The sequence below is a fragment of the Notolepis coatsorum genome (assembly GCF_963971535.1).
Source record: "Notolepis coatsorum genome assembly, chromosome: 14".
NCBI lineage: Eukaryota > Metazoa > Chordata > Actinopteri > Aulopiformes > Paralepididae > Notolepis > Notolepis coatsorum.
The window spans coordinates 115,158,225-115,185,123 of NC_140178.1; the positions used below are offsets into that span (position 1 = coordinate 115,158,225).

A 26,899-nucleotide genomic window follows, 5' to 3' on the forward strand; every position below is an offset into this window, starting at 1 on the left:
TTGACAAAAGAAGCCAGATTGACAGACTGAGGACTAGGGCTGCACCGAATGTCTTTTTTTTTTACATTCAAAGCTTCTATTGAAGTTTTCGACTGAAGCTTTGAATGTCTGTCGTCATATTTTATGATGTAATCATAAAAAAAGAAAATCCTCAATTTTAATAAAGTGATTCATCTGATAAAATTAGTATTTTTCTTTTATTAAATAAACTTACTTTAATGAATATAACTAGTCAGTTTCGTCAACATAAATAATCCAATAAGGGCACGGTTGGTACGAAAGTGATGGTGACGTCTTGATGGAGCGTCAAGCGGATGCAGATAGGCTGCATCATTTATGATAAATGCTTTATTAAAATGTGTATGACGAGTCATATACTATAATAGCATAATACTATAATATTAGTGTAGCCTAATCTTTATCTGCAACTGTGAAGAAAAACCCCATTGGTTTAAACAGAATGAAAAAATAAAAAAATAAATTCAAAATGTATTAAAAAAAAATGTAATGTTGATTTAGAATTCGAATGTCAACATTATGAATGAAGCTTTGAAGCTTCGAACTATTCGATACAGCCCTACTTAGGACACACCTACGTTTGTTTGAAACAGTCTGAATTTGTAACTTTTGTTGCCGTTTTTCATGTGACCCACCCGGGTCAGTCTTTGATAGGACACGTACATAGGAATGCTACACCTGCCAACATTAACCCTTTCACTACAGCACTACAGAAGGTTAACCCTTTGGTAGTGAAAGGAAAGGGTTAGGCTGTGAGAAAGGGGCTTCAGACCGGCAGCAGTATGTGTCCTCGCTCCTTCTAGTCGGAGGCAGGCTGCACACAGAGGAGTACTGGACATGTATTCTGGGTTTCCAGGATGTACAGGAATAATGTCTCTCTCTAAACACACTCTCTCTCTTTATCTCCCTGTCTCTATTCTCTCTCTCTCTCTCTCTCTCTCTTTGTCTCCCTCTCTCTCTCTTTTCTCTCTTTTTATCTCCCTCTCTCTCTCTCTCTCTCTCTCTCTCTCTCTCTCTCTCTCTCTCTCATTCTCTCTCTTCTCTCTCTCTTTATCTCCCTCTCTCTTTTCTCTCTTTTCTCTCTCCTCTTTTCTTTCTATCTCTATTTGTATCTCCCTCTCTCTTTTCTCTTGATCTCTCTCTTTCTTTCTTTCTTTCTTTCTTTCTTTCTTTCTTTCTTTCTTTCTTTCTTTCTTTCTTTCTTTCTTTCTTTCTTTCTTTCTTTCTTTCTTTCTTTCTTTCTTTCTTTCTTTCTTTCTTTCTTTCTTTCTTTCTTTCTTTCTTTCTTTCTTTCTCTCCTTCTATCTCTTTGCTCTCTCTCACTTTCTTTTCTCTCTTCACTCTCTCTCCTCTCTTGTTTCTCTCTTTTCTTTTTCTCTCTCTGTCTCTCATATTCTGTCTATCTCTCTCTTTCTCTGTCTCTCTTTCTCTCTCCTCTCTTTCTCTGTATCTCTGTATCTCTGTATCTCTGTATCTCTCTCTCTCTCTCTGTCTCTCTGTCTCTCTTTCTCTCTCTCTCCTCTCCAGGGCATAAAGCCGGACAGTTTTTTCAAAGTAAAGGTCCCTGAGCTGAAGGAGATCATTGAGGGCTGCATCCGCATGAACAACAATGAAAGGTAACAGGACTTTTATTTTCTTAACCATTAAAGGGGAACACTGCCCAAATCAAGAATTTCAATGTGTTATTCATAAATATCAGTATTTATGAACATGAGCTCCTCTCTCAAAGTCAGAAAATGGGTGTAGTTCCCCTTTAAATTTAATGAACGACAGGGGACCTTTATTTTCTTAGCCTCTGTTTTGCACATTTTCCTAATGTATACTGGTTTCACACTGGTTACACAAGGATGAATGAAAACTTTATTTAACAGATTGCAGAATGGGTACAATACAGTACGGCTCAATACACACAATTGTTAAGGGGATGCAGACCAGAGAAAGACGTTTGTCTTGTTTACATCAGGGTCCCCCATTTTCAATTCATAGTGACATTTATGACATACACAACATACATGACATCATGACATTTATGGCATAGGGACATACATGACATACAGGTATTTAGTACTGTTACATTTGTGACATACTGCAAATATACAGTACTGTTACCCATAGATCCTAACAGAGATTATATACATATGATGGGGAGGAGACTGTACATTAGGAGGGGGTGGGGGTGGGGGCGTTGGACTTTTATGGTGGCCAGTTTCGAATTGCAGCCTCCCGTAGGTGCTCTTTGAGAGCGGTTTTGAATGTGGGTAGGGATTCACATCTTTTTACGGCTGTTTGAGCCGAATCTGGGTTTAACATGATTTGTGGAGCTCCCTCTGGTGTTGTGGTCGTGGTATTCACTGACCTTTCGGAAGTATTTCGACATGTACATGGGTACCTGTGTGGTGTAGTGTATCTTGTAGACCAGGCCCATTGCAAGTTGCAAGTCTGTCGTCTACTCGTCTCTAAGCCATCCTAGGTAGTCAAAGTGGGCAGGGGTGAGGTGGGTTCTAGGCAGACACGGCGCCATGGGCGGGCATTAGGGGGCCGGGCCCGCCCACAGAGTCAGCTGTGCCCACCCTGGTAAAACATTTTTTTTTCTTTTTTTTCAAAGTTTGACCTTACTCCTAGAACCAGACCAGGCTGCAGAAACAAATTAGTGGGGGGGCATCAAATGTTCTCGGGGGGGCACAGTTTTCTACCCTCAAGAACGTCTTTACAGAACATCGCCTTAGTATGCTTCATCGACGCAAGGCCAATTTAATTCAGTTGGCATTTGAGAAGGACTTAACAAAAAAGTTCAGGAATGAGTGGAGGGACAGTGTTTTAAGAAGATTTCACTCTGTCCCCAAACGCCGCTTGCCGCTCTACTAATGATGGTGAGTAGCCTGTGGAGGAATTTTGTTTGCTTTTTTATGCACCTTATTTTTGTCAGTTCAGTTCAGTCTTCAGTGAATTCAGAAGTGTTGAATAAATGGAGACTTTTCAAAGATATAGAATAGAATAGAATAGAAATGTATTATCCTGAGGGAAATTTGACACTGCAAATCACTCAACATTAAACATTTAGACAGAACAAGTCACAAATAAGAATAACAAAACAAATGGCCTAAGAATAGAATAAAATGAAATAGAATAAAAATAGAATAAAAGATACAGTAAATAAATTAAGTAAAAATATACTGAAGTCTACAGTAGATGTAATATTGCACAGTGCTGTTTAAAAAGTAAGAGTCCAGGAAGATGGTAACTGTCACTCTGTGCTCAGTGATGCAGTGATGCACAGTGATGCATTGTATAGTCTGATGGCTGTCGGAATGAATGACTTCCTGTGCCGTTCAGTGCTGCATTTAGGTAGTGTGAGCCTATAACATGCTCCTCCTGTCAGCCAAGTCTGTGTATAGTGGGTGGGAGGGGTTTTCCCTGATGGCCTGGAGCTTAGCAAGGCTCCTCCTCTCCGCCACCCTCGCTAGAGTCCAGCTCCACCCCAACCACGCTACTGGCCTTCCTGACCATCTTATCCAGCCTGTTTGTGTCCCCTGCTCTCAGTCCGCTGCCCCAGCAGGTCTGTTATATATATCCGTTCAGTCTGTTTTTGTATAAGTGAATGTTTTTTTTTTTTTATTGGTCTTTTTCCCCCTCCTTTTTCCTCCGATTTTCTCCCATCCCAATGTTAGTCGTTATGCCAATTCCCAATCCCCTTCCTGGTCGCTGCGCACTTACCCCCCACAGTCGGTCTGGGAGAGTGGAGGCTACCACGTGCTTCCTCCGACACACGTCCAGCCAATCAACCGCTTCTTTTCACCTGGCAGCGCGGATTCTCACTGAGAGGGCGTAGCGTGTGGAAGGATCACACTATCCCACTTAGATCCTATCCGCGCTTAGCAGGCGCCCCGACCGAACTGTAGGAGTCGCTGTTTACAATGACCCGGACCCACCCCGCCAGCTTCTCCCACCCTCTAATACTGCCAATTGTATTAGTGTGAACGGCCAGCCAAGCTGGTGACAACCCCGGAGCTGTGAGCTGGATTCGAACAGGCGAATCCAGCGTCTCCGGGGTTGGTGACGAACGCAATCTCCGTTACGCCACCTGACTGCCCCATAAGTGAATGTTCTTAAGATAGAGAGAAATTAGATTTTTCAATTGCCTATCTGCTGTTTAGTTCAGCACCGTGGGCAGCGCCAAGCAAGCCACAGCGCCGCTGTCCCAGCTGAAACGTATAAAAGGGAACCTGTGTTGAAAAACCATTGTGCCCCCCCGAGAACATTTGATGCCCCCCCACTAATTTGTTTCTGCAGCCTGGTCTGGTTCTAGGAGTAAGGTCAAGCAGTAGTCTGACTTTGATTGATTGATTGAAAAGTTTATTAACAGATTGCAGAATGGGTACAGTCAGGGGCGTAGCTGGGGGGGGGTAGCTTAGGATGATTTTTTTTTACTAGACATCACTCAGGTGCAGGCCACGTGAGCGGATCGGCGCGGGCGAGAAATCCGCTCTTCGCTCTTTAAAGCTTGGTCCGCTCCGCTAATCGCTCATGTTGACCCCGCCCCCAAGTCGCTCACCGCTCACCTTGAATCGAGCGCTCCCCGCTCCCCGCGGCACATCGCTCGGCAGATTTTTATTTATTTTTTGGAGCATGGTGTAAATTAGCTCAAACTACAACAGTCTACACCCCCTGGGCCCCTTAACAATTGTTTGTATTGAGCCGCATTGTAATTGTACCCATTCTGCAATGTTAAATAGCGTTGTTTATCCATTCACTAGCTCTATTAAGCGATGATAGCTAGCCTAGCCACAATGCTATGGTCGCTGCCATTAACGTTAGCATGTAAGCTAACGACAACAACAATGGCGTCAAAACTTTTTCTAACATCCGTGAGTGACAAAGCCTGAACAGGATATCACAGGTTCACCCTTCTCATTGGTTGAAAATGGCCTTCATGTTTGTACATCGCCATCTGTTGCTTTGGCATTGTACTACATGTATATTACATCAGTGTTAAACCACTGTGTGAGCGGCCCGGAGCGGATTGGAGCGGAGGAGAACTCTCGCTCCGGACGTCGCGCCGACCCATTTTAAAACCCACTCCTCGCTCACGTCAAAACCGCCCGCTCCGCTCCCCGCGCCGCTCACGCTCCGATCCGCTCACATGCACTGCTCAGGTGTATTATTGATGCTCTCATTGATACTATGTTTGTTTCTTTCTGAAGTGTGTGTGTGTGTGTGTGTGTGTGTGTGTGTGTGTGTGTGTGTGTGTGTGTGTGTGTGTGTGTGTGTGTGTGTGTGTGTGTGTGTGTGTGTGAGAGATATATAGAGAGCGGGGGGGGGGGGCTTTGGTAGACTATTGCATTGGTCCATTCATTGAAGATGAACGCAATGCAACATCCTTTACTAGGCTCACCCACCAACAGTGCAGGTGCTGAACTGCTGATCCGAATGTATAGGTAAAAACCATATTATGCGTTTTGATCAATAAATAAATGGCCACAAAAAAAATTATCTCGCTCGCTTACGCGCGCTCGCATTCTCTGGGGGCCTACAAATACATTCTTTCATGGGGCCCAGGATCTACAGCTACGCCCCTGGGTACAGTACAGTACAGCTCAATACATACAATTGTTAAGGGGATGCAGACCAGAGAAAGACTTTCGTCTTGGTTACATCAGGGTCCCCCATTTTCAATTCATCATAACATATATGACATACATGACATACAGATAGACCGTACTGCTACATCTATACATTTATGACATATCAGATTTGCAAATTTGACCAGTTTGTTTTGTGGTGTTTGTAGTCTTGTTTTTAGTGCCTTTGAGGTGCTTTGGTACCATGAGGTGCAAGCATAGTCGTAGTACCCTTGAATGAGAGCTCCTGCCAGAGTCTTCAGGGTATTCTTGTTTACCAGAGAGGAGATCCAGTACAAGAATCTAGTTCGTTGGTTGACTTTTTTGATTACATTGGATGCCATTTTGTCACAGGAAAGATTTGCCTCTAGGATGGAACCTAGGTATGTAATTTCATCTTTCCTTGTGACAATATTGTCACCCACTGTAACTGAGAAGCCGTCAGTCTTGCTGAGTTTGTTATTTGAACCGAAGAGAATGGACTCTGTTTTGCCCATGTGTAATGCTAGTTTGTTATCAGCGAGCCAGGTGCAGATTCTGCCGAGTTCCGAGCTGAGGGCTTTTTCAACCTGTAACTTGTTCTTGTCAGAAACCAGCAGGGCTGAGTCGTCCGTGAACAAGAACAAGTTGCAGTCACACACTGATAACATGTCATTTGCATAAATTAGGAACAGTAGCAGACCTAGTATGCTTCCTTGTGGAACACCACAGTTCACTGGGAGCGGGGGGGGGTAGGGTACCGTTTACCTCCACCATCTGTTCTCTCCCCTCCAGGTAGGATTGCATCCAGCTCACTGATAGACTATCAAAACCAATTGCTTTTAGCTTGTCAATCAGAATGGAGTGATTGACAGTGACGAAGGCCTTTTGTAGGCATGTGTGTGTGTGTGTGTGTGTGTGTGTGTGTGTGTGTGTGTGTGTGTCTCCAGCTAAGTAGACAGCTAAAAATAACTGTCACATGCACCTTCACACACACACACACACACAAACACAAACACACACACACACACACACACACACACACACACACACACACACACACACACACACACACACACACACACACACACACACACACACACACACACACATACACACACACACGCCTTCAGATTGTGGCTAGTTCAGACCTTCTAGCAACGCCTTGAGATTGTGGCTAGTTCAGACCTTCTAGCACGCCTTCAGATTGTGGCTAGTTCAGACCTTCTAGCAACGCCTTGAGATTGTGGCTAGTTCAGACCTTGGTTTAAAACCAAACATGCTGAAACGCCTGCAGCACGCGAGCTCTTTAAACAGACCATGTCCATGGTTCGTCTGAGCCAGGTGAGCTTTTGTAGCGCCATAAAAAAACAAGAATGGAGATTGAATTCCTATTTTCATCATTTTAACTCTTGCTTTTCAATACCCTACAAAATTTCCCATTTTGTAGTATTTCATCTTTCCTCTATATATATCTCTACTACTTACTCTATTTCTTGATTTATTAGTAACTATTAATAGTAACCACTACAAGCTGTAGTAGAGCTTGAGGATCACATGAAGAGCACATCCCATAGACTCATACCCCCCCCCCCCCACACACACACACACACACACGCACACACACACACACACGCACGCGCACACACACACACACACACACACACACACGCACACGCGCACACACACACACACACACACACACACACACACACACACACACACACACACACACACACACACACACACACACTAAGCAGTCCTTTGTGCCAGTGACCATCCAGGACCTTCTAGAGCAGGGGTTCTCAACCTTCCTGCTGCCAAGGCACCCCTGTGTTCAATAAAATATTCCAGGGCACCCCTACATACGATAAAGACTTTTCCGGTCCTGTCTTTTTTGCTACAATGATGACAAAAGTGCTTGCTTTCAAAATAATGTTTATTTAAGAAACCGGGAAACACATTTGTGTGTATATGCAGGCTATATAATGCATTATTAACAGGTGTTTCAGGTCTAAATGGCTTAGTACTGTTGACATTACACTGCTTTAGTAGTAAATCAAATAGCATATTTATTTAAATAAAATTACAGAAAATTATCACTAAAGTGCTATCTGTTGCAGCTGCACACTTTTCCATAAAAATAGCATATTTGGATAAGTTTGACCATTTCTCAAAAACAGAAAATCATGTATTTTTTTAAATACAGAAAAAAGGATCACCAAGTTACCATTTCTCAAAAAAATATAAATAAATACAGGAAATAAGCACTTGTTTACTCAGTGGACATTTCTAGCTCAATGCGAGGTCTGCTGCTGCTGGCTAATAATACGGTCAATATGTGGGGAGATCTTTGACAAGGCAACACGCATGTCATCATCAAGGCTCAAATTGGCCCTATATTTTGTTTTCAGAGCTGTCATGGATGAAAAGCCAGCTTCACACAGATATGTGTTGCTGAATGGTATCAACACCTTAACTGCTGCATCATGAGATACTTGGTACTCAGCACCACACTCTGAAACGAGCTCTCCAGGTGGTATCAGATGAGATTTCAATGAGTTCTTCCAAGAGTTTGGATGGAGATGTGTCAGGAAGCATTGTCTCAATGTTGTCTGTAAAGTTTTTTTTTATCCAGAGTAACTTGGTGATCCTTTTCTGTGTTTTATTAAATAATGATTTTCAGATTTTGAGAAATGGTCAAACTTATCCAAATATGGTATTTTCATGGAAAACAGTGCAGCTGCAACAGATAGCACTTTCGTGATAATTTTCTGTAATCCAAAAAGAATAAAAAAAAAATCTTTTTTATTTTTTTTAATCTCAAGGCACCCCTGTTTTAATCGTTATTTCTTTTATTAGCGATATCCATTCATTTTCATCCATCCAGCCTGGTGTTATCGTTGGGAATGGGTCTGAGCTCGCAAAAGGGCAAATACTGCCACCTACGCCTTCCAGTTGGTATTGCACCCCATTGGGAATGGTCTAGTTTCTTTTCTGGGACGACCCACGATCCCGTGCGGGCAGGGTTTAAATACTCAGGCAGGTAACCTGTTTCAATGATACATCTGCAAGGCTCCCCCCCCCCCCCCCCCCTCAATATGCAATGCTGTTGAACGTGGCACGGACCTCCGCGCCCAGTACTTCAAATGGCGATGAGAGAATTGGATTATTTCTTTTGCATTACATCAGATGGATTAAGCGGTGGCACTGAATGAGTTAATAAACCTGATGTTTCTACAGGACCTTCTAGAGCACAGCATATTTTCGCCATGTTATTCATATTTCCCTCACGGAGCCTCGTCTGATGCAGTGGAACTCGGCACAACTCTGCAACGCTTCAATACTGCTACCTGGTGGATGATCGGCGAGTTGCCAAACCGGAAATGGCCGGTTGGATATCGGTGCGTCTCCTAAATACGTCTGGCCACTCGCATATCGTTGCAGGACTGTAGACACACGCCGTGGATATGGATCGCTGCCATAACTCAATAATCGACATGATTTGGGCTGTTATTATTATTATACAAACCGGAAATGGATCGACTCGATCCCCATCAAATAACTGGGATCTTTTTACTCCAGTCTCATTGCCCAACGGTAAGAGGAGGCTGCCGTGACTTTCAGCGTGAGTGTTTATTATTGTCCATGCAAACTGCTCTGATCTATATATCACCCATACCACATAAACCATTCAACGACGATCACGGAATTATAAACGACCCCCCCCCCCCTCCGTTCACCCGCGCATGATCAGTCATAACGTTTAGGACCATGTACAGTTGAAATTTTTTATATAGCGTGGATCGGTATCAAACGGCATTTGATAATCTATATATGCATTTATGCCTATATCTCACGTTCTAGGAATTACTGCAGAAAACGATAAAAACATATTTATATTCTAGACGGTATTTTCGTATGAATGTGTGAATGAAAAAGTAAAACGTTCCTACATCCTGAACGATAGATAATTGATGTTGAATGGGCCATAGTAATGTCAATTTAGCAATATAATTTAAAAAGTTATAGCCCTGCAAAGAAGGTGAACATCTCCATAGACTTACAGTGCTGGCAGAGAATGGTATAAGATGATCAAACTCTGTGGCAGTTAATGTGTTAATAAACATGATGTTCCTACAGGACCTTCTAGAGCACAGCTTCTTAATAAACCTGATGTTCCTACAGGACCTTCTAGACCACAGCTTCTTAATAAACCTGATGTTCCTACAGGACCTTCTAGAGCACAGCTTCTTAATAAACCTGATGTTCCTACAGGACCTTCTAGACCACAGCTTCTTAATAAACATGATGTTCCTACAGGACCTTCTAGACCACAGCTTCTTAATAAACATGATGTTCCTACAGGACCTTCTAGAGCACAGCTTCTTAATAAACAAGATGTTCCTCAAGTCAAGTCAAGTCAAGAGTTTTAATTGTCACGGCATACAGGTATACAATGAAATGCGGGTGGTCTTGCCCGCAACGATGTGCAATTACAGTGGTACATATAATAGAATCAAAAGAAGAAACAACATTGTGCAGTAACAGATAGCAGGTAACATGGAGTGACATCTCGATATCTGTACATAGTTATTTACAGCGCATGTGTGACATGCTAGTTAGCTTTGGTAGTGCAATACACTGTTCCTGTTATTCTAATTTAAAGTGACCTTTCCTTTGGCCATAAGTGTGCGTGTGTGCGACATGAGTGTGTGCCCGCTCATGTTAAAGTGTTAAGTGGCTGCTCGTGTGTGAGCGTGCACAGTGTGCGTGTCGTGTGTGTGTTCATGTGTGCTTGTGTGTGGACAGTTCAATGTTCTGAGCACTCAATGTACATTGTTCATGGCTCTGATGGCCTGGGGGAAGAAGCTGAGCCTAAACCGCTCTGTCCTAGTAGCTGAGATTTGCAGGCGTCTGCCTGACCTCAGCAGCTGAAACAGGCTGTTATTCCTACAGGACCTTCTAGAGCACAGCTTCTTAATAAACAAGATGTTTCTACAGGACCTTCTAGACCACAGCTTCTTAATAAACATGATGTTCCTACAGGACCTTCTAGACCACAGCTTCTTAATAAACCTGATGTTCCTACAGGACCTTCTAGACCACAGCTTCTTAATAAACATGATGTTCCTACAGGACCTTCTAGACCACAGCTTCTTAATAAACATGATGTTCCTACAGGACCTTCTAGAGCACAGCTTCTTAATAAACAAGATGTTCCTACAGGACCTTCTAGAGCACAGCTTCTTAATAAACATGATGTTTCTACAGGACCTTCTAGACCACAGCTTCTTAATAAACATGATGTTCCTACAGGACCTTCTAGAGCACAGCTTCTTAATAAACATGATGTTCCTACAGGACCTTCTAGAACACAGCTTCTTAATATACAAGATGTTTCTACAGGACCTTCTAGAGCACAGCTTCTTAATAAACATGATGTTCCTACAGGACCTTCTAGACCACAGCTTCTTAATAAACATGATGTTCCTACAGGACCTTCTAGACCACAGCTTCCTTAATAAACATGATGTTCCTACAGGACCTTCTAGAGCACAGCTTCTTAATAAACATGATGTTTCTACAGGACCTTCTAGACCACAGCTTCTTAATAAACATGATGTTCCTACGCTCTGCATCTTCTTAATAAACATGATGTTCCTACGCTCTGCATCTTCTGGCCGCCTCAGACCTACTCCTATCCAAGCTCCGGGAGGGTCATCAAAGAGAAGTCGCCTATTCTCAGTCCTTGCCCCACAATGGTGGAATGAACTACCCACCCCAGTTAGGACAGCCGAATCACGTCCAATCTTTCGCCGTCGACTAAAGACGCACTTCTTCAACCATTATCTGAATAAAAAATAAAAATAAATCTAACCCTAACTAACCGTACTGTCATGCACTTGTCCTAATAAACTAACCTACACTGTAGCACTCAACACTTTGATGAACATTGTTGCTCAGCTGATAGAGTTGTGCCCTTCCTGATGGCTTGTCGTACAGAACTTGTAAGTCGCTTTGGATAAAAGCGTCAGCTAAATGACTAAATGTAAATGTAAATGTAAATGTTCCTACAGGACCTTCTAGACCACAGCTTCTTAATAAACATGATGTTCCTACAGGACCTTCTAGAGCACAGCTTCCTTAACCTCTTAACCTCACTGCACCACTGCCTTCTAGACCACAGCTTCTTAATAAACATGATGTTCCTACAGGACCTTCTAGAGCACAGCTTCTTAATAAACAAGATGTTTCTACAGGACCTTCTAGACCACAGCTTCTTAATAAACATGATGTTCCTACAGGACCTTCTAGAGCACAGCTTCTTAATAAACATGATGTTCCTACAGGACCTTCTAGAGCACAGCTTCTTAATAAACATGATGTTCCTACAGGACCTTCTAGCAGTGGTGCAGTGGCAAATTGACAGTAGGTCAAACGCTCCACGCGCGTGCACGCGCGCGCATGCACAGTTTTTTTTGGCTGCTCTCGTCCTGCAGCTGGATACTATTGCCTCACAGCGCGGCCGTCAGCGCGCGGCCCAGAGAGCGCCGCTGGCTCTGCGGCTCTGCAGCTGCATGCTTCTCCGGGAGTCCGGTTGGATAATGCCATGTAAAAAGCGATTGCGCGTACTTCAGCCTCAGTGACCGAGGTATAACGCCGTTATACCGAGTTATACCAGCACTGCACCACTGCCTTCTAGACCACAGCTTCTTAATAAACATGATGTTCCTACAGCTTCCTTAACCTCTTAAGCCCGGAGCCTATTTTCTGAAAATCTGCCTAAAATACATACCTAAGTAAATGGAATATTGCTCCACTTCTACAAGGTCCATTTGCATGTTCTTGGTATCTAGGGACATCTATGGACCTCAGTGAATGTATTCGTTGGGAAGTGTAGTTTTTTTAAATTCCAACGCTCATTGAGAGCTCTGGATGTCCTCTTCTCAAAATGACTACATTCAGCGACGGTCGCTTTTTCAAAATGGCGTATCCCCGCGATCACAACACATTTCAAAAACTAAAATCTCACTAATAACACTTTAACCTATTGGTAAACAAACGTATTGCTGAAAATATACAATATGACTGCTGTTGTGACATGGTTATGATGTTTACTCTTGAATATGTTTGGGGGGAAAAAACGCGAATTATGTCAGACAGTCTAGAGCAGGGGTGGCCAACCCGCGGCTCGCGAGCCGCATGCGGCTCTTTGCCCGTCAATGTGCGGCTCTTCCATCCATAAAAAAAAATAAAAAAAAATAAAAAAAAAACATTTTTTTTTATTTTTTTTTTACTTTTTTTTTTTTTTTTTACTTTTTTTTTTTTTATGTCACTCATTCCATAAGGACGTAGAATAAACATTTACAATTTTTTTTTAAATGGTCCATTTGCATGTTCTTGGTATCTGAATCTAGGGACATATGGATCAGTGTCAGAAATAGTGTGTCTGTTACTAGGCTTGAGTAAATTGTAATGAACCAAAGGAGAATATCAATTCTATTTAAAAAAAAATATATATCTTTGACTGTAAATAACACCATGCTAAAATTGACCAGACCTGAAAAATCTAAGCAAATGAATAAAGGGAAGATGATTAAACAGAAGGTTTTGTAGATACAGTACTGAATTCTGCCATCTTTTTTATAATGTAAATTTCTCCACCATTTTTCATCATATTGCAACACCGTTTTTTGCAAGACGTTCACAGAAAGGTAGAGAAACTAACTGCGTTCTGTTTTATGGCAATAACGTTCAGGTTTGTGGGAGATAATCCCAAAAAATAAGAGAAATTAAAAAGTAAATCCAGAAGTCAGATGATTGACAGGGGCTGGTGTGAGCTGGGTAGGGTAGTTTTTCGAAATTTGAAAGCCCTGAGTCTCTTCCTTCAAAAGACTACACTCACTTTTGGCTGTGCCACTTCCTCCTGTCAATATGCGCCGGTTTCCGACTCAATGCCCTGAGATTGCTATAATCTTATATTTCACTAATAACAGTTAAAATAATTGGTAAACAAACATAATGCTGAAAATATACACTTTTACTGTATATCTCGGGCTTAAGAGGTTAACCCTGTGAGGCCCAAATTAAAAAGAAATTAGCAACTTCAGAGGCCAGAGGGTGGGACATATAAACACCTTTACTATCAAATAGCATTGTGAGGCTGAACAACAGGACCAATTGACTATACGACTATATATGTGCTTAAAGGGGAACTATCTTATAAATGGCTTTTTTCAGTGTTTACCATTGTTTCTTAGCTATGTGGACTTATATTAATAGGATATATCTCTAATTCTCATATTGGCGAATTCTTCCAATTCTCCTCTCACAATATTCACCCTCGCTGAACTGAGTCATCTGAAAATGTGCATATCTGTGATGTCAGAGATTTCTCAGCTGCATAATAATGTGGCAGTTGATGTGGCAGTTGGCACCAGGCCACACAGTGGTTGGAGCCCAGCCTCAAAATGGCTTAAGATCTTGAGGTAGAAAAATGCGGTTTTTAGTACTTGATTAGAAATACAAAACAATGCATTTAAAAAAAAAAAAAAACCTAGGTGTTCCATAGACTCACAGGAATTGTGTAAAAGTGCCCAAATAGTGAAAGAAATAGTAAATAGTAGTATAATAGTTAATAGTTCCCCTTTAACATTTTTTAAATAAACATTATTTTTTTAAATGGCTAAAAGTGATTTTGTAATTTTGCAACCGTGGGTCTCACAGGGTACTTTTAACCCTGTGAGGCCCAAATAAAAAAGACATTAGCAACTTCAGAGGCCAGAGGGTGAGACCTATAAACACATGAAGGGTGCCGTGACTGAAAAAAAAGGTTGAGAAACGCTGGTATATGGTGTGGCTCTTTGTGGTACCACAGTAATTTTTTTGTGGCTCTTAGTCTCTGACTGGTTGGCCACCCCTGGTCTAGAGAGACTGATTTATCATGTGATGTCATTTGCGGTCTGGTGCCGGACCGCACGGGCGGAAGAGGTTAATAAACCTGATGTTCCTACAGGTACACCAGGACCTTCTAGAGCACAGCTTCCTTAATAAACCTGATGTTTCTACAGCTTCCTTAATAAACCTGATGTTTCTACAGCTTCCTTAATAAACCTGATGTTTCTACAGCTTCCTTAATAAACCTGATGTTTCTACAGCTTCCTTAATAAACCTGATGTTTCTACAGCTTCCTTAATAAACCTGATGTTTCTACAGCTTCCTTAATAGACCTGATGTTTCTACAGCTTCCTTAATAAACCTGATGTTTCTACAGCTTCCTTAACACTAGCACAGCCATGGAAAAAAAATGCTACTGATTCCCGCCGGAACGGGTCAGATGACCCGACAGCTTATATGAGAAATATGAGAAAAATAAACATTGTAAACTATATAATTACCTCTGAATATAAAAATATGAGGTTTACCACAGGTTTGAGTGACAAAAAAAAAAAAAAAATTTAATAAATAAATAAAAAAAATATACATAAAAAAAAAATTGGATGGAAGAGCCACACATTCAAGGGCAAAGAGCCACATGCGCCTCGCGAGCCCCTGCGCTAGACACTCGCAAAGTGCGATGACTTTCCACATATATATTCCATATATATGTGGAATAACGTTCTAATTACATTTTCCTGAAGTCATTTTGAAATTTCAGAAACCGTGCCAGATAAAACGGGTACTTTTAGGAAAAGTCATTGAGTGACAGAGCTGGAGCTCGACCGAGTGACGAGGATAAATTTATTGAAAATGCCTAGGGGCAGGCCACGTGAGCGGATCGGCGTGGGCGTAAAATCCGCTCTTCGCTCTAGACGGCTTGTTCCGCTCCGCTAATCGCTCATGTTGACCCCGCCCCCAAGTCGCTCACCGCTCACCTTGAATCGAGCGCTCCCCGCTCCACATCGCTCGGCAGATTTTTTATTTATTTTTTGGAGCATGGTGTAAATTAGCTCAAACTACAACAGTCTACACCCCCTGGGTCCCTTAACAATTGTTTGTATTGAGCCGTATTGTAATTGTACCCATTCTGCAATGTTAAATAACGTTGTTTATCCATTCACTAGCTCTACTAACGTGATGATAGCTAGCCTAGCCACAATGCTATGGTCGCTGCCATGAAAGTTAGCATGTAAGCTAACGACAACAACAATGGCGTCATATACTTTTTCTAACAGGATGTGAGTGACGGTTCACCCTTCTCATTGGTTGAAAATGGCCTTCATGTTTGTACATCGCCATCTGTTGCTTTGGCATTGTATTACATGTATATTACATCAGTGTTAAACCACTGTGTGAGCGGCCCGGAGTGGATTGGAGCGGAGGAGAACTCGCTCCAGACGTCGCGCCGACCCATTTTAAAACCCACTCCTCGCTCACGTCAAAACCGCCTCTCCGCTCCCCGCGCCGCGCCGCTCACGTGCACTGCCTAGGGGTCATTTGATAAACCTGATGTTTCTACAGCTTCCTTAATAAACCTGATGTTTCTACAGCTTCCTTAATAAACCTGATGTTTCTACAGCTTCCTTAATAAACCTGATGTTTCTACAGCTTCCTTAATGAAGGTGATGTTCCTCCAGGTACACCATCCAGGACCTGCTGGAGCACAGCTTCTTCCAGGAGTACCAGGGGGTGCACGTGGAGCTGGCGGAGGAGGACGACGTGACCAAGGCGGCTCTGAAGCTGTGGCTCAGGATGGACGACACCAAGAAGCTGCACGGGAAATACAAAGACAACAACGCCATCGAGTTCCTGTTCGAGCTGTACAAGGATGTGCCCGAGGAGGTGGCACAGGAGATGGTGAGAGAGAGAGAGAGAGAGAGAGAGAGAGAGAGAGAGAGAGAGAGAGAGAGAGAGAGAGAGATAGATAGATAGATAGATAGATAGATAGATAGATATACTGTCTAGATAGATAGATAGATAGATAGATAGATAGATAGATAGATAGATAGATAGATAGATAGATAGATAGATAGATAGATAGATAGATAGATAGATAGATAGATATACTGTCTAGATAGAGAGAGAGAGATAGATAGATAGATAGATAGATAGATAGATAGATAGATAGATAGATAGGTAGATAGATAGATAGATAGATAGATAGATAGATAGATAGATAGATAGATAGATAGATAGAGAGAGAGATAGAGAGAGAGAGAGAGAGAGAGAGAGAGAGAGAGAGAGAGAGAGATATACTGTATAGATAGATAGATAGATAGATAGATAGATAGATATACTGTATAGATAGATAGATATACTGTATAGATAGATAGATAGATAGATAGATAGATAGATAGATAGATAGATAGATAGAGAGAGAGAGAGAGAGAGAGAGAGAGAGATACTGTATAGATAGATAGATAGATATACTGTATAGATAGATAGATAGATAGATAGATAGATAGATAGATAGATAGATAGATAGATAGATAGATAGATAGATAGATATACTGTATAGATGTATATACTGTATAGTTAGTTAGTTAGTTAGTTAGTTAGTTAGTTAGTTAGTTAGTCCAGGACAGTTGAGTCAGTATGAACCAGCTGAGTCAGTATGAACCAGCTGAGTCAGTATGAACCAGTTGAGTCAGTATGAACCAGCTGAGTCAGTATGAACCAGCTGAGTCAGTATGAACCAGTTGAGTCAGTATGAGTCAGCTGAGTCAGTATGAACCAGTTGAGTCAGTATGAACCAGCTGAGTCAGTATGAACCAGTTGAACCAGTTGAGTCAGTATGAACCAGCTGAGTCAGTATGAATCAGTTGAACCAGCTGAGTCAGTATGAACCAGTTGAACCAGCTGAGTCAGTATGAACCAGTTGAGTCAGTATGAACCAGTTGAACCAGCTGAGTCAGTATGAATCAGTTGAACCAGTTGAGTCAGTATGAACCAGCTGAGTCAGTATGAACCAGTTGAACCAGTTGAGTCAGTATGAATCAGTTGAACCAGTTGAGTCAGTATGAATCAGTTGAGTCAGTATGAACCAGCTGAGTCAGTATGAATCAGTATGAACCAGTTGAGTCAGTATGAACCAGTTGAGTCAGTATGAACCAGCTGAGTCAGTATGAACCAGTTGAACCAGTTGAGTCAGTATGAATCAGTTGAACCAGTTGAGTCAGTATGAACCAGCTGAGTCAGTATGAACCAGCTGAGTCAGTATGAACCAGCTGAGTCAGTATGAACCAGTTGAACCAGCTGAGTCAGTATGAACCAGCTGAGTCAGTATGAACCAGTTGAACCAGTTGAGTCAGTATGAATCAGTTGAACCAGTTGAGTCAGTATGAACCAGCTGAGTCAGTATGAACCAGTTGAACCAGCTGAGTCAGTATGAACCAGCTGAGTCAGTATGAATCAGTCCAGGCTCCTGTTCTTTCTTCCTTCCAGGTGGTTCTGGGTTTTGTGTGCGAGGCAGATTACAAGCTGGTTGCCAAGACGATCAGGGACCGTGTCACCGCCATAAAGCGCCAGCGGGAGAAACATAGACGGCTGGCGCAAGAAGCTCTCAGACGCAGACAGGAAGCTGTCATCGAGGAGGAGCCTGAGCCCGCCCCCGAGCCCTCCGAACCAACCGACCAAAGACCCGTCCCTCTCATAACTCAGGAGAATCCTCTGGTCGTAAACCCTCCCACTGACAGTGAACAGACCAATCAGGTGTGTATGGAGCCGTAGCCTATCAAACTGCAGTGTGTTGTTGATATCTCAAACTCTTATATTTCACCTCTCTATGAGACAGACACAGGCCCCGCCCACAATGACGTCATCAGGACCACCGTTGCTGACGGCGACGATGATGTCACCACTGATGTCGTTATCGGCGGGCGGGTCAGTGGACTCCGGTACAAACACCGGAAGCTTCACCGCGGCTGAGCCGGACGAGGAGGGCGAGAAGGAGCTGGGAGGAGGAGAGAGGGAGGAAGAGGAGAGGGAGACCATACCGCTGTTCAGCATCCCCAGAAACACCTCGTTCTCCTCTGTTACCTGTAAGTAAGACCTGGACCCCCCCCCCCCCCCATTCTGACCCCTGACCCTAACCCTGACTCTGACCCTTGACCCTGACCCTGGTAGTCTTAATAACCCTCTTTTCTTTTTCAACATCATCATCTTATGACTGAACATCAGAATTGACAACAGACATTATTTGTTCACTATCCCTTTAGTGTGATCCATTAACACTTTGAGTGCCAGCAGGGGGCGCCTGAAATAGCGCTTGAGTGCCAGCGCTGTAGTCAATGGGAAAGCGATCACATTTGCGAACGCATAAACTATATCTTAAATTATGGCTATGTGTCTAATACGCCCGTCGCTTATCAATGACTTGTTTGCAGTCAACATTGTCGAAACGGATTGTTTTTTAATTGGTTCATTTCCGTTTTATACCATTTTGAAAAACGCTCGTTTTTGAAAACGTCCAGAAAAAAAAAGATTCTGCAGGAATCGCGCTTTACTGGAATACACAAAACACGTTGTCATTTTTCGGCCTATTTATGAATCGTTTTCAAATAAACGCTAGATTATCGATAGTATATGTGTACTTATGCACGCTAGAGAAGCGGGCTGAAAAATGGATTATCTTATTTCCTGATAAACACACACACACTCACAGCCACACACACACATATGGGACACGCTGAGATATAGGTGAAAAAATCTGATTATCCCAAGACTGGTCAAATAGATTCCTTACCTCAGATCAGATGTTCTCCAAAAAGATTATTCCAATTCCTGATCGCCATTCCAAATATCGATCGCGTTTATTGATCTAGTACTGGAAACACGTATTCCACGCTGTTCTGAGGGTCGGCAATGAATGGGATTGTCTCCGGTTACATGCCTGACAAGTAAAATGTGGATTCCGGACTCTTTTTTCCCCATCCATTTCATTCAGTCCAATCCAATGGGTGCAATACCATCCGGAGAGACGATAGGGGGCAGTATTTTCCCTGTTCGAACTCAGACAGATCCCCACTGGTAACGTGAGGCTAGATTGATGAAAAATGAATGGAAATCAATAATAAAAAAAAGAACGATTAAATAACGAGATTTCTCGTTCTTGGCACTCAACGCATGGCATGAACTAACAAGATTTCTCGTGGCTGGCACTCAAAGTGTTAAGAAAGCTGTATGCCGACGACATAATGTTTCAAACAGCAGATATTGGTGTAGCATCAACCAACTCCATTAACTGTTTTCAGTTGCCATTAGTACACAGGTGGAAGGTGAAATCCTATGCCGACCCAATATAATGGATTTTACAGTATTTATTGGCGGTTTAGTTTGTTGTTTATTGAGGTAGTACAACTGTAACTGCCCCCCGGCTTGGTCTTGAAATAAAGATGCGGTTATGTTTCGTACAGATGCTTTTATTTATTTTCTCTTTTTTCTCTTGCATTTCAGCTTAGCAGTACTGTAGCTTTTCTTTGGTACTTTGTACAGGTAGTGACGGTTGCCTCATTTGGTCCGTTTGCACCTCGTTTGCACCTCGTTTGCACCGTGAAAACTGCATAGGACAGTCAAACACAAACATACAATTAGTTACATATTTCACATTTCAATATTGTTCACATGTCGTTCATTATTATACCAAAGTGTTCAAACAAACAATTGTATTAAAGATATTTAAAGGGTGAACTCGTCTTCCATAGCAAAGGCACTCAGGGAAAAACAATGATATATAATAACGTTACTTGTCCGGCAGCAGGTGCCTTTGATTAGGATCTGCTTCGTGAGTGCACCACTTTATATGTTTATAAATGTTTGGCGGTTACACACATAAATATACAACAACATATCTTCAACAACAGTAATAATAATACATTTGAGTGTTCGACATACCTTATTCCGCTTTACCAAGGGTAGTTAATTTAACTGGAGTAAGGTCCTTCCATCATACAATTCGCTGCCTGCTCCGTCGTTATCTGAGTTACTTCCGCCTTGGTCACACAGAAAGCTGTGACCTTTATACTAAAGAAAGACGAGCTCTGCCCCCATGTGGACACTAAATGAAAGTGCACAAGTGGCTCCGAAATATTATTTTCTTAGATAGATAAATAGAGGGCTCAGTATTCTGAGCCTATACAGAGAAATTGATCATCTAGACCAACGCAAATCAAAGCTTACTGACAGTAAAGATGATAGGCATCTTTACCCTTGGCGGTCAGTTACACTCCCACCAAATCCTGCTATGACGGATAAGCACAAAAACAATTAATTTAGTCATACAGGATTTCCTTTTAGATTTCACATAGCATCAAAATAATATTTTTCAAGCATTTCTATACTAATTACTCTCGAGGAGGAGTACCAATTTCTGGATCGGTCGCTCGAGGACTGAAGGTCTGGTAGAGTGATCTTTTCGCTCCCCAGTCTGTATTTTTACTCGACGTACTAGACCGTCGCTCTCTGGAGTGGCTTCGACGACCCGACATAGTTGCCACTGGCTTCTTGGCAGGTTACTGTCCTTGAGGATGACTATGTCGTTCACCTTGAGGTTACGCCGTGGTACGTGCCACTTCTGGCGTGTAGAAATGTTCAGGAGGTATTCCTTCTTCCAGCGGCTCCAGAATTGTTCGATTAGGTACTGGACTCTGCGCCATCTCTTGGTTGCATACATGTCCTCTTTAACAAATCTCCCAGGGGGTGGAATAGCGATTTTAGACTTCATCATGACGAGATGGTTTGGTGTTAAGGGTTCTAGCGCCATAGGATCGTTGATACCATCTACTGTCAGTGGTCGGCTGTTTACAATAGCTGTAGCTTCATAGAAGAGTGTTCTAAGAGAGGCGTCATCAAGTCTGCCTGGACACAGCGATAGTGGCGTTCAGCACATTTCTTACTGTCCTGATTTGACGTTCCCAGACACCACCTGCATGGCTGGCGGATGGAGCGTTGAAGACAAATTCACACTGTTTCTCTGCTAGAAAGATCTCCAGTAAACTGGCGTCACATTGTTTGAGTGCTTCTTTAAACTGGTTTCTAGCTCCCACGAAGTTAGTACCGTGGTCGCAATGAAGTTGCCGAACAGCTCCTCTGAGGCTGATGAAGCATCTCAAGGCGTTAATGAATGAGTCTGTTGATAAGTCTTCAAGCATCTCGATGTGGACAGCTCGTGAAGCTAGGCAAGTTAGTATCAGGCCATACTTTTTGTACTCCTTTCGAGCCTTTTTAATCAGAAAGGGGCCGAAGCAGTCCATGCCACTGTATGAGAAAGGCGGTGAGTCTTCCACACGCTCTTTAGGGAGTTCAGCCATTTGCTGCTCTTGAGTAGGTCGTCGGAGTTTCCTGCATCGTACACAGTTGTGAATCAGCTTGGCTACTAATTTGCTCCCACCAATGACCCAGAATCCATTTGCTCTCAGTTCCATTTGGGTTTGACTTCGGCCTTGGTGACAAACTTGAGCGTGGTGATGAGCCGTAATTAGCTTGGTGATAGGGCTGTCTTTTGGCAAAATGATGGGATGTTTCATTTCTTGACTGAGGGATGAGCGTCTCAATCTTCCACCCACACAGAGAAGTTCTTGATGCAGAATTGGATCAAGGGAATGGAGAGCACTTGAACTTGGGAGAGCATCTCCTTCCTGGCATCTCTTAATTTCCTGAGAGAAGGCTTGCTGCTGGACAAGCTTGATCACTATTTTGGCAGCTCTTTCTCGTTCTTCGACTGTCACCAGTTCGGTGTTGTGTACTTTTCCCGATCCCAGCCTCTTGATTCTTGCGACTACTTTCAGGATCTTTGACCATGAAGAGATCTGATTTAGGCGACTTAGAATGTCTGTACAACTGTTAACTTTGGTTGTGAAAGCTTGGACAGCCTTAACCTCAGGATCGCCTACGAGTAAGTCTGCGAAGGGATTCAGTTTGGGATGTACTTCTTGCTCCCAGAAAAATGTAGGACCTGACATCCAGTTTGTTGAAGGAATGTGAGATGCCTGAAGGCCTCTGGAGGCATGATCTGCCGGGTTCTCTGCTGTTTCGATATAGTGCCATTTACTTGGGTCAGTGTTTTCTCTTATCAGTTGGACTCTGTTCGCGACGAACACATGGAACCTTCTTGCCTCATTATTGATGTAGCCCAGAACTACTTGTGAATCTGTCCAGAAGAATTCTTCATCGATCTTCATCTGCAGTTCTCTTTTCAGCAACACACTTAATTTGGTTGCGACCACTGCCGCTGAGAGCTCTAGTCGTGGGATGCTTGAGACCTTGGTGGGTGCTACTCTTGCTTTGGCCATCACAAGACTGGAGTGTACTGTATTTTTGTCATTTTTGTACCTGAGGTAGGAACAAGCGCCATACCCCATGCTGCTGGCATCGGCAAAGTGATGCAGTTCCGTCTTGATGATGTTGCCGAAGTCATGTGGGTGATAGCATCTAGGGATTGTGAATTCCTTTAAGTTATGTAGCCCGATCTTCCATTCCTCCCACCGTGGCTTTAAGTCATCTGGCAGTGGATCGTCCCATCTTATGCCTCTGCGGCATAGTTCTTGGAGTATGCGTTTCCCGCTTAGGGTGAATGGGGCAACAAACCCGAGTGGGTCATAAAGAGAGGCGACGATGGAGAGGATTCCTCGACGGGTTGAAGGCTGGTCTTTCATGTTGACATTGAAGCTGAAGGTGTCGTTGTCTATAGACCACTGAAGGCCAAGTGCATGCTCAGTTGGGGTCGCTTCCAGCTTAAGTTCGAGAGGGTCAGTGATTGTTGCTCTTTCTGAGGGTTTCACACAGTTGAGGACGTCTTTGTGGTTAGAGTTGAATTTGTGGAGGCGCAGGCCTCCTCGTTTGCACAATTTTTGTGCCTCGATGATCAGTTTCTTGGCCTCTTCGACTGATGAAACGCTGGCTAACCCATCATCAACGTAGAAGTTCTTCTCAATGAAGGCTGAGGCTGCTGGGTAGTCTTCTCTATGTTGGTGTGCCATGTACCTTAGGCCAAAATTGGCACATCCAGGAGACGAAGCAGCTCCAAAGAGGTGAACTGCCATCCTGTATTCCTGTGGTTCCGTTTCCAAATCACCTTCCCTCCACCACAGGAACTTGAGGTATTTTCGAGAGTCAGGGTGGACGAAGAACTGGTGGAACATTCTTTCCACGTCGCAGATTATGGCCACGTCTTCCTTTCTGAAGCGGCATAGAACTCCTATTAGGGAGTTGATTAAGTCGGGACCGGTCAATAGACAGTCATTTAGGGAAACTGCACAGAATTTAGCTGAGCAGTCAAACACGACCCGTAGCCTGCCAGGCTTTTGAGGGTGGTAAATGCCGTGATGAGGAAGGTACCAAGCGGTCTCTCCATATGAAGTGGTATGGTCAAGTTCTGCGTCACCTTTCTCGATGATGTCTTTCATGAAAGCCTTATAGCGTTCGTGATACTCTTTATCCGTCTTTAGCTTCTTCTTTAGAGACTGGAGGCGGACTGTAGCTAGTCTCTTGTTGTTTGGTAGGGATGGTGGGCTGCTACCCTTGAAAGGTAGAGGCATCTCGTAGTGTCCATCTTCTTTCTGTCTGATGTTCTCGCTGAGGAATTGTATGAAGTGAACATCTTCTTGAGACACGTACTTGTCCTCGTAGTTCCTTTCAGAGAAGTCCGACTCAAGTACTTTAAGGACATCTGTTGTAGACGGGGCTGGTATTTCTTTTACTGACACTCTATGTACAAAGCTCTGGCTCCCTTGTCGGTCCAGATGAGGGTTAGATGAGCCTATTATGCTCCAGCCAAGCTCTGTCCTCTGTGCGAAAGGTTCGTTTTCACAGCCTGTGATGACTTCGAGTGGAGCTAGCGCTGAGGGACAATCACATCCTATTAACATACCCACTTCACAGTCTAGAAGTGTTGGCAACTTGTTTACGAGATGCTTGAGGTGAGGCCACTGTAGCGCTGTTTTACCAGTAGGAATGTAGGATTTGTCTACTGGGATGAAGCTACGAGTGTAGGCTTGTGGCACTCTGATGTTGTTTGCAGAATGGAGTCCTCTGATTTGTAGGCCGCTGACACTCTTGCTGGTTATAACTGTATTTACAGCAGTCATTGTACTGAGTCTCAGCTTCACAGGTTGACTTTCCACACTTAACTCCTTAAGCAGGTCCTCTAAGATAAACGTTGTATCACTCTGTGTGTCGAGTAGTGCGTAAGTGAGCACCGTTATCTGTGGCTCTTGAACTGAAGACACAAGGACTGGGACAATGCTTGAGGTCGCAGAAGCACATCGGGTTGTAGTGTGAGACACGACTCTGCGGACTTCTTGGCCCCGGTAGTTTGCAGTAGATGTGCCACTCTGGGTTGTCTCTGGTGCTTGTGACCTCTCTTCGTGCAGACACGTTGGATGACGACGGTTGCAGGTGTTGCAGGTATGTCGCCGTTTACAGTCCTTGCTGGAGTGTCCCTTCTTTAGACATCCAAAGCAGAGGTGATTTTGGTAGATGTACGTTCTCTTATCCTCTATAGACCTTGATGCGAAGTTAGTGCATGTAGCAATGCCATGATTCTCATTCTTGCAGATTGGGCAAGGTGGTCTGGCTCTATAGGGTGAATACTGTGTCTCCACGATGTTGCTCTTTATGTGAGTGCTTGTATTCAACGCTCTGGCTCTCTTGGAAAACCTCTCGTCTGAGGCTCTGGAGTTCAACAGTAGTGGGGTAGCGATGGGGTTACAAGCTATTCGTGCCTCTTTGTTCAGAAACTTTGAAAAGTGTGCAAGACTTGGATAGCTTCCAGATTTATCTAGCTCTTCTACGATGATCCTGCTCCATCTTCGCACAATCCACTCAGGTAGTTTCTTGAGCAGTTTGTGGTTCTCTTCACAGTCGTTCAAGATGTCCAGCCCTCGGACATGTGGAATTGCCTCTGTGCATCCCTGTAGGAAGTCTGCAAACTCTCGGAGCGCCAGAGGATCGTTTGTGTTTATCTTAGGCCATCTCATTAGCTTGTCTCTGAACGCCCTTTGTATAATGAAGGGGTTTCCATACCTCTCTTCCAACACTCTCCAGGCACCTTTATATGCTTCCTCGGAGTCTCTGTAAAAGAATCCTTCCACAGACTTACGAGCTTCTCCAGTAAGGTACATTTTCAGATAAAACATCTTATCACTTGTTGGGAGAGGCTTTCGATGTATCAGGGTCATGAAGGTCATCTTCCAATCAACAAATTTCATAGGGTCACCGTTGAATATTGTTGGTTCTGGTGTAGGTAGGCGATTCATGCTTAATGCACTTGTGATTGCTTCGGCTAGACTGAAGGCCTCTTGGTTTGCCGTCGCGCTGGGAGATGCTTGACGTTGGAATGCTGTAGGATGTAGCGGAGCACTATATTCAGGATTTTGGTAAGCAGTATTTATTTCATGGTCAGTGACTTCTTCTTCTTCGTTGTCTAGATCACTTCCCGAACTGTATGCCCTCACTCGGGCTGCTGCTACCTGGACTTCCTTCTCTGCTTGTAGCTGCTGTAACTTCATCCTCTCCTCCTCCAGCTTACGTCGACTCTGTACCTTCAACTTCTCCATTTCCATCAGCATGGCTGCCTCTTCCCCCTCTAGTTGGAGGAGACTGGTTTGCTGAGCCTGGATCACTTGCATGGCCTTTACCTCTTCCACTTTAGCCGCGAGTTCAGCTTCCCTCCGCCTGTTTGATGCCTTGGAACGTTGAGAGTGAATTGTTTCAGTATTTGTGTGACCATATACAGATCTGTACTCTTCTTTGTTCAGAGCTATTCTCACCCTCTCCTTCTCAAGTCTTTCATTAAAATCTTCCTCTTTTGTTTCCAGCTGCTTACACACAAGCTCTTGGGTGTCTGTCGTCAGCTGAATACAGGCGTCCATTTTATTTGCGATCTCAGGAGTCGTGGCATGGTTACGTAAAATGGACTCATATAAACTTCTTACTAAGTCACAACTTGCTTGAATGTCTTGTTTTAGTCTTTCAAGTTCTTCTGCTGGACAGAAGGTTCTTAGCTTCCCTCTTGCTTCCTTGGCTATCTTCTTCCACTTCTGATAAGCTTTGTTAAAAGCTTTCTCATTCCTCTTATCCTCCACTTCACGGTTTTCTTTTCCTTTCTCGGTTAGAGTTCTTTGGCGAGCACCCGTTCTGTTCTGTTCCAACTCCAAGAGGTTGCCAGCTTCGTCTTCTTGGGCCGACATTGTGCTTGATCACATACACTCAAAATATCAAATAACTAGATGGTATTTAAGAGTTCCACTTGCTGGGATGGATATCAGACAGCATAATATTCATTAAACATACAGGAGTTGCCACACGTCCGTGGTATTGCTGGGATGGATACCAGACAGCATGAG

At 43.3% G+C, this 26,899-nt stretch overlaps 1 protein-coding gene across 1 annotated transcript in view; it reads left to right on the plus strand.

The window, feature by feature from the left end:
• The window catches only part of LOC311240728 (serine/threonine-protein kinase WNK4-like), a gene marked incomplete at its 5' end in the record, with an annotated part of 152,523 nt that overhangs the window by 49,403 nt on the left and 76,221 nt on the right, over window positions 1–26,899 (plus strand). Inside the window, 4 exons of the mRNA XM_084329301.1 lie at window positions 1,546–1,634; window positions 16,196–16,415; window positions 18,003–18,269; window positions 18,352–18,598. Coding sequence (XP_084185427.1) covers window positions 1,546–1,634; window positions 16,196–16,415; window positions 18,003–18,269; window positions 18,352–18,598 — 823 coding nt within the window. The remainder of the gene's footprint in view (window positions 1–1,545; window positions 1,635–16,195; window positions 16,416–18,002; window positions 18,270–18,351; window positions 18,599–26,899) is intronic.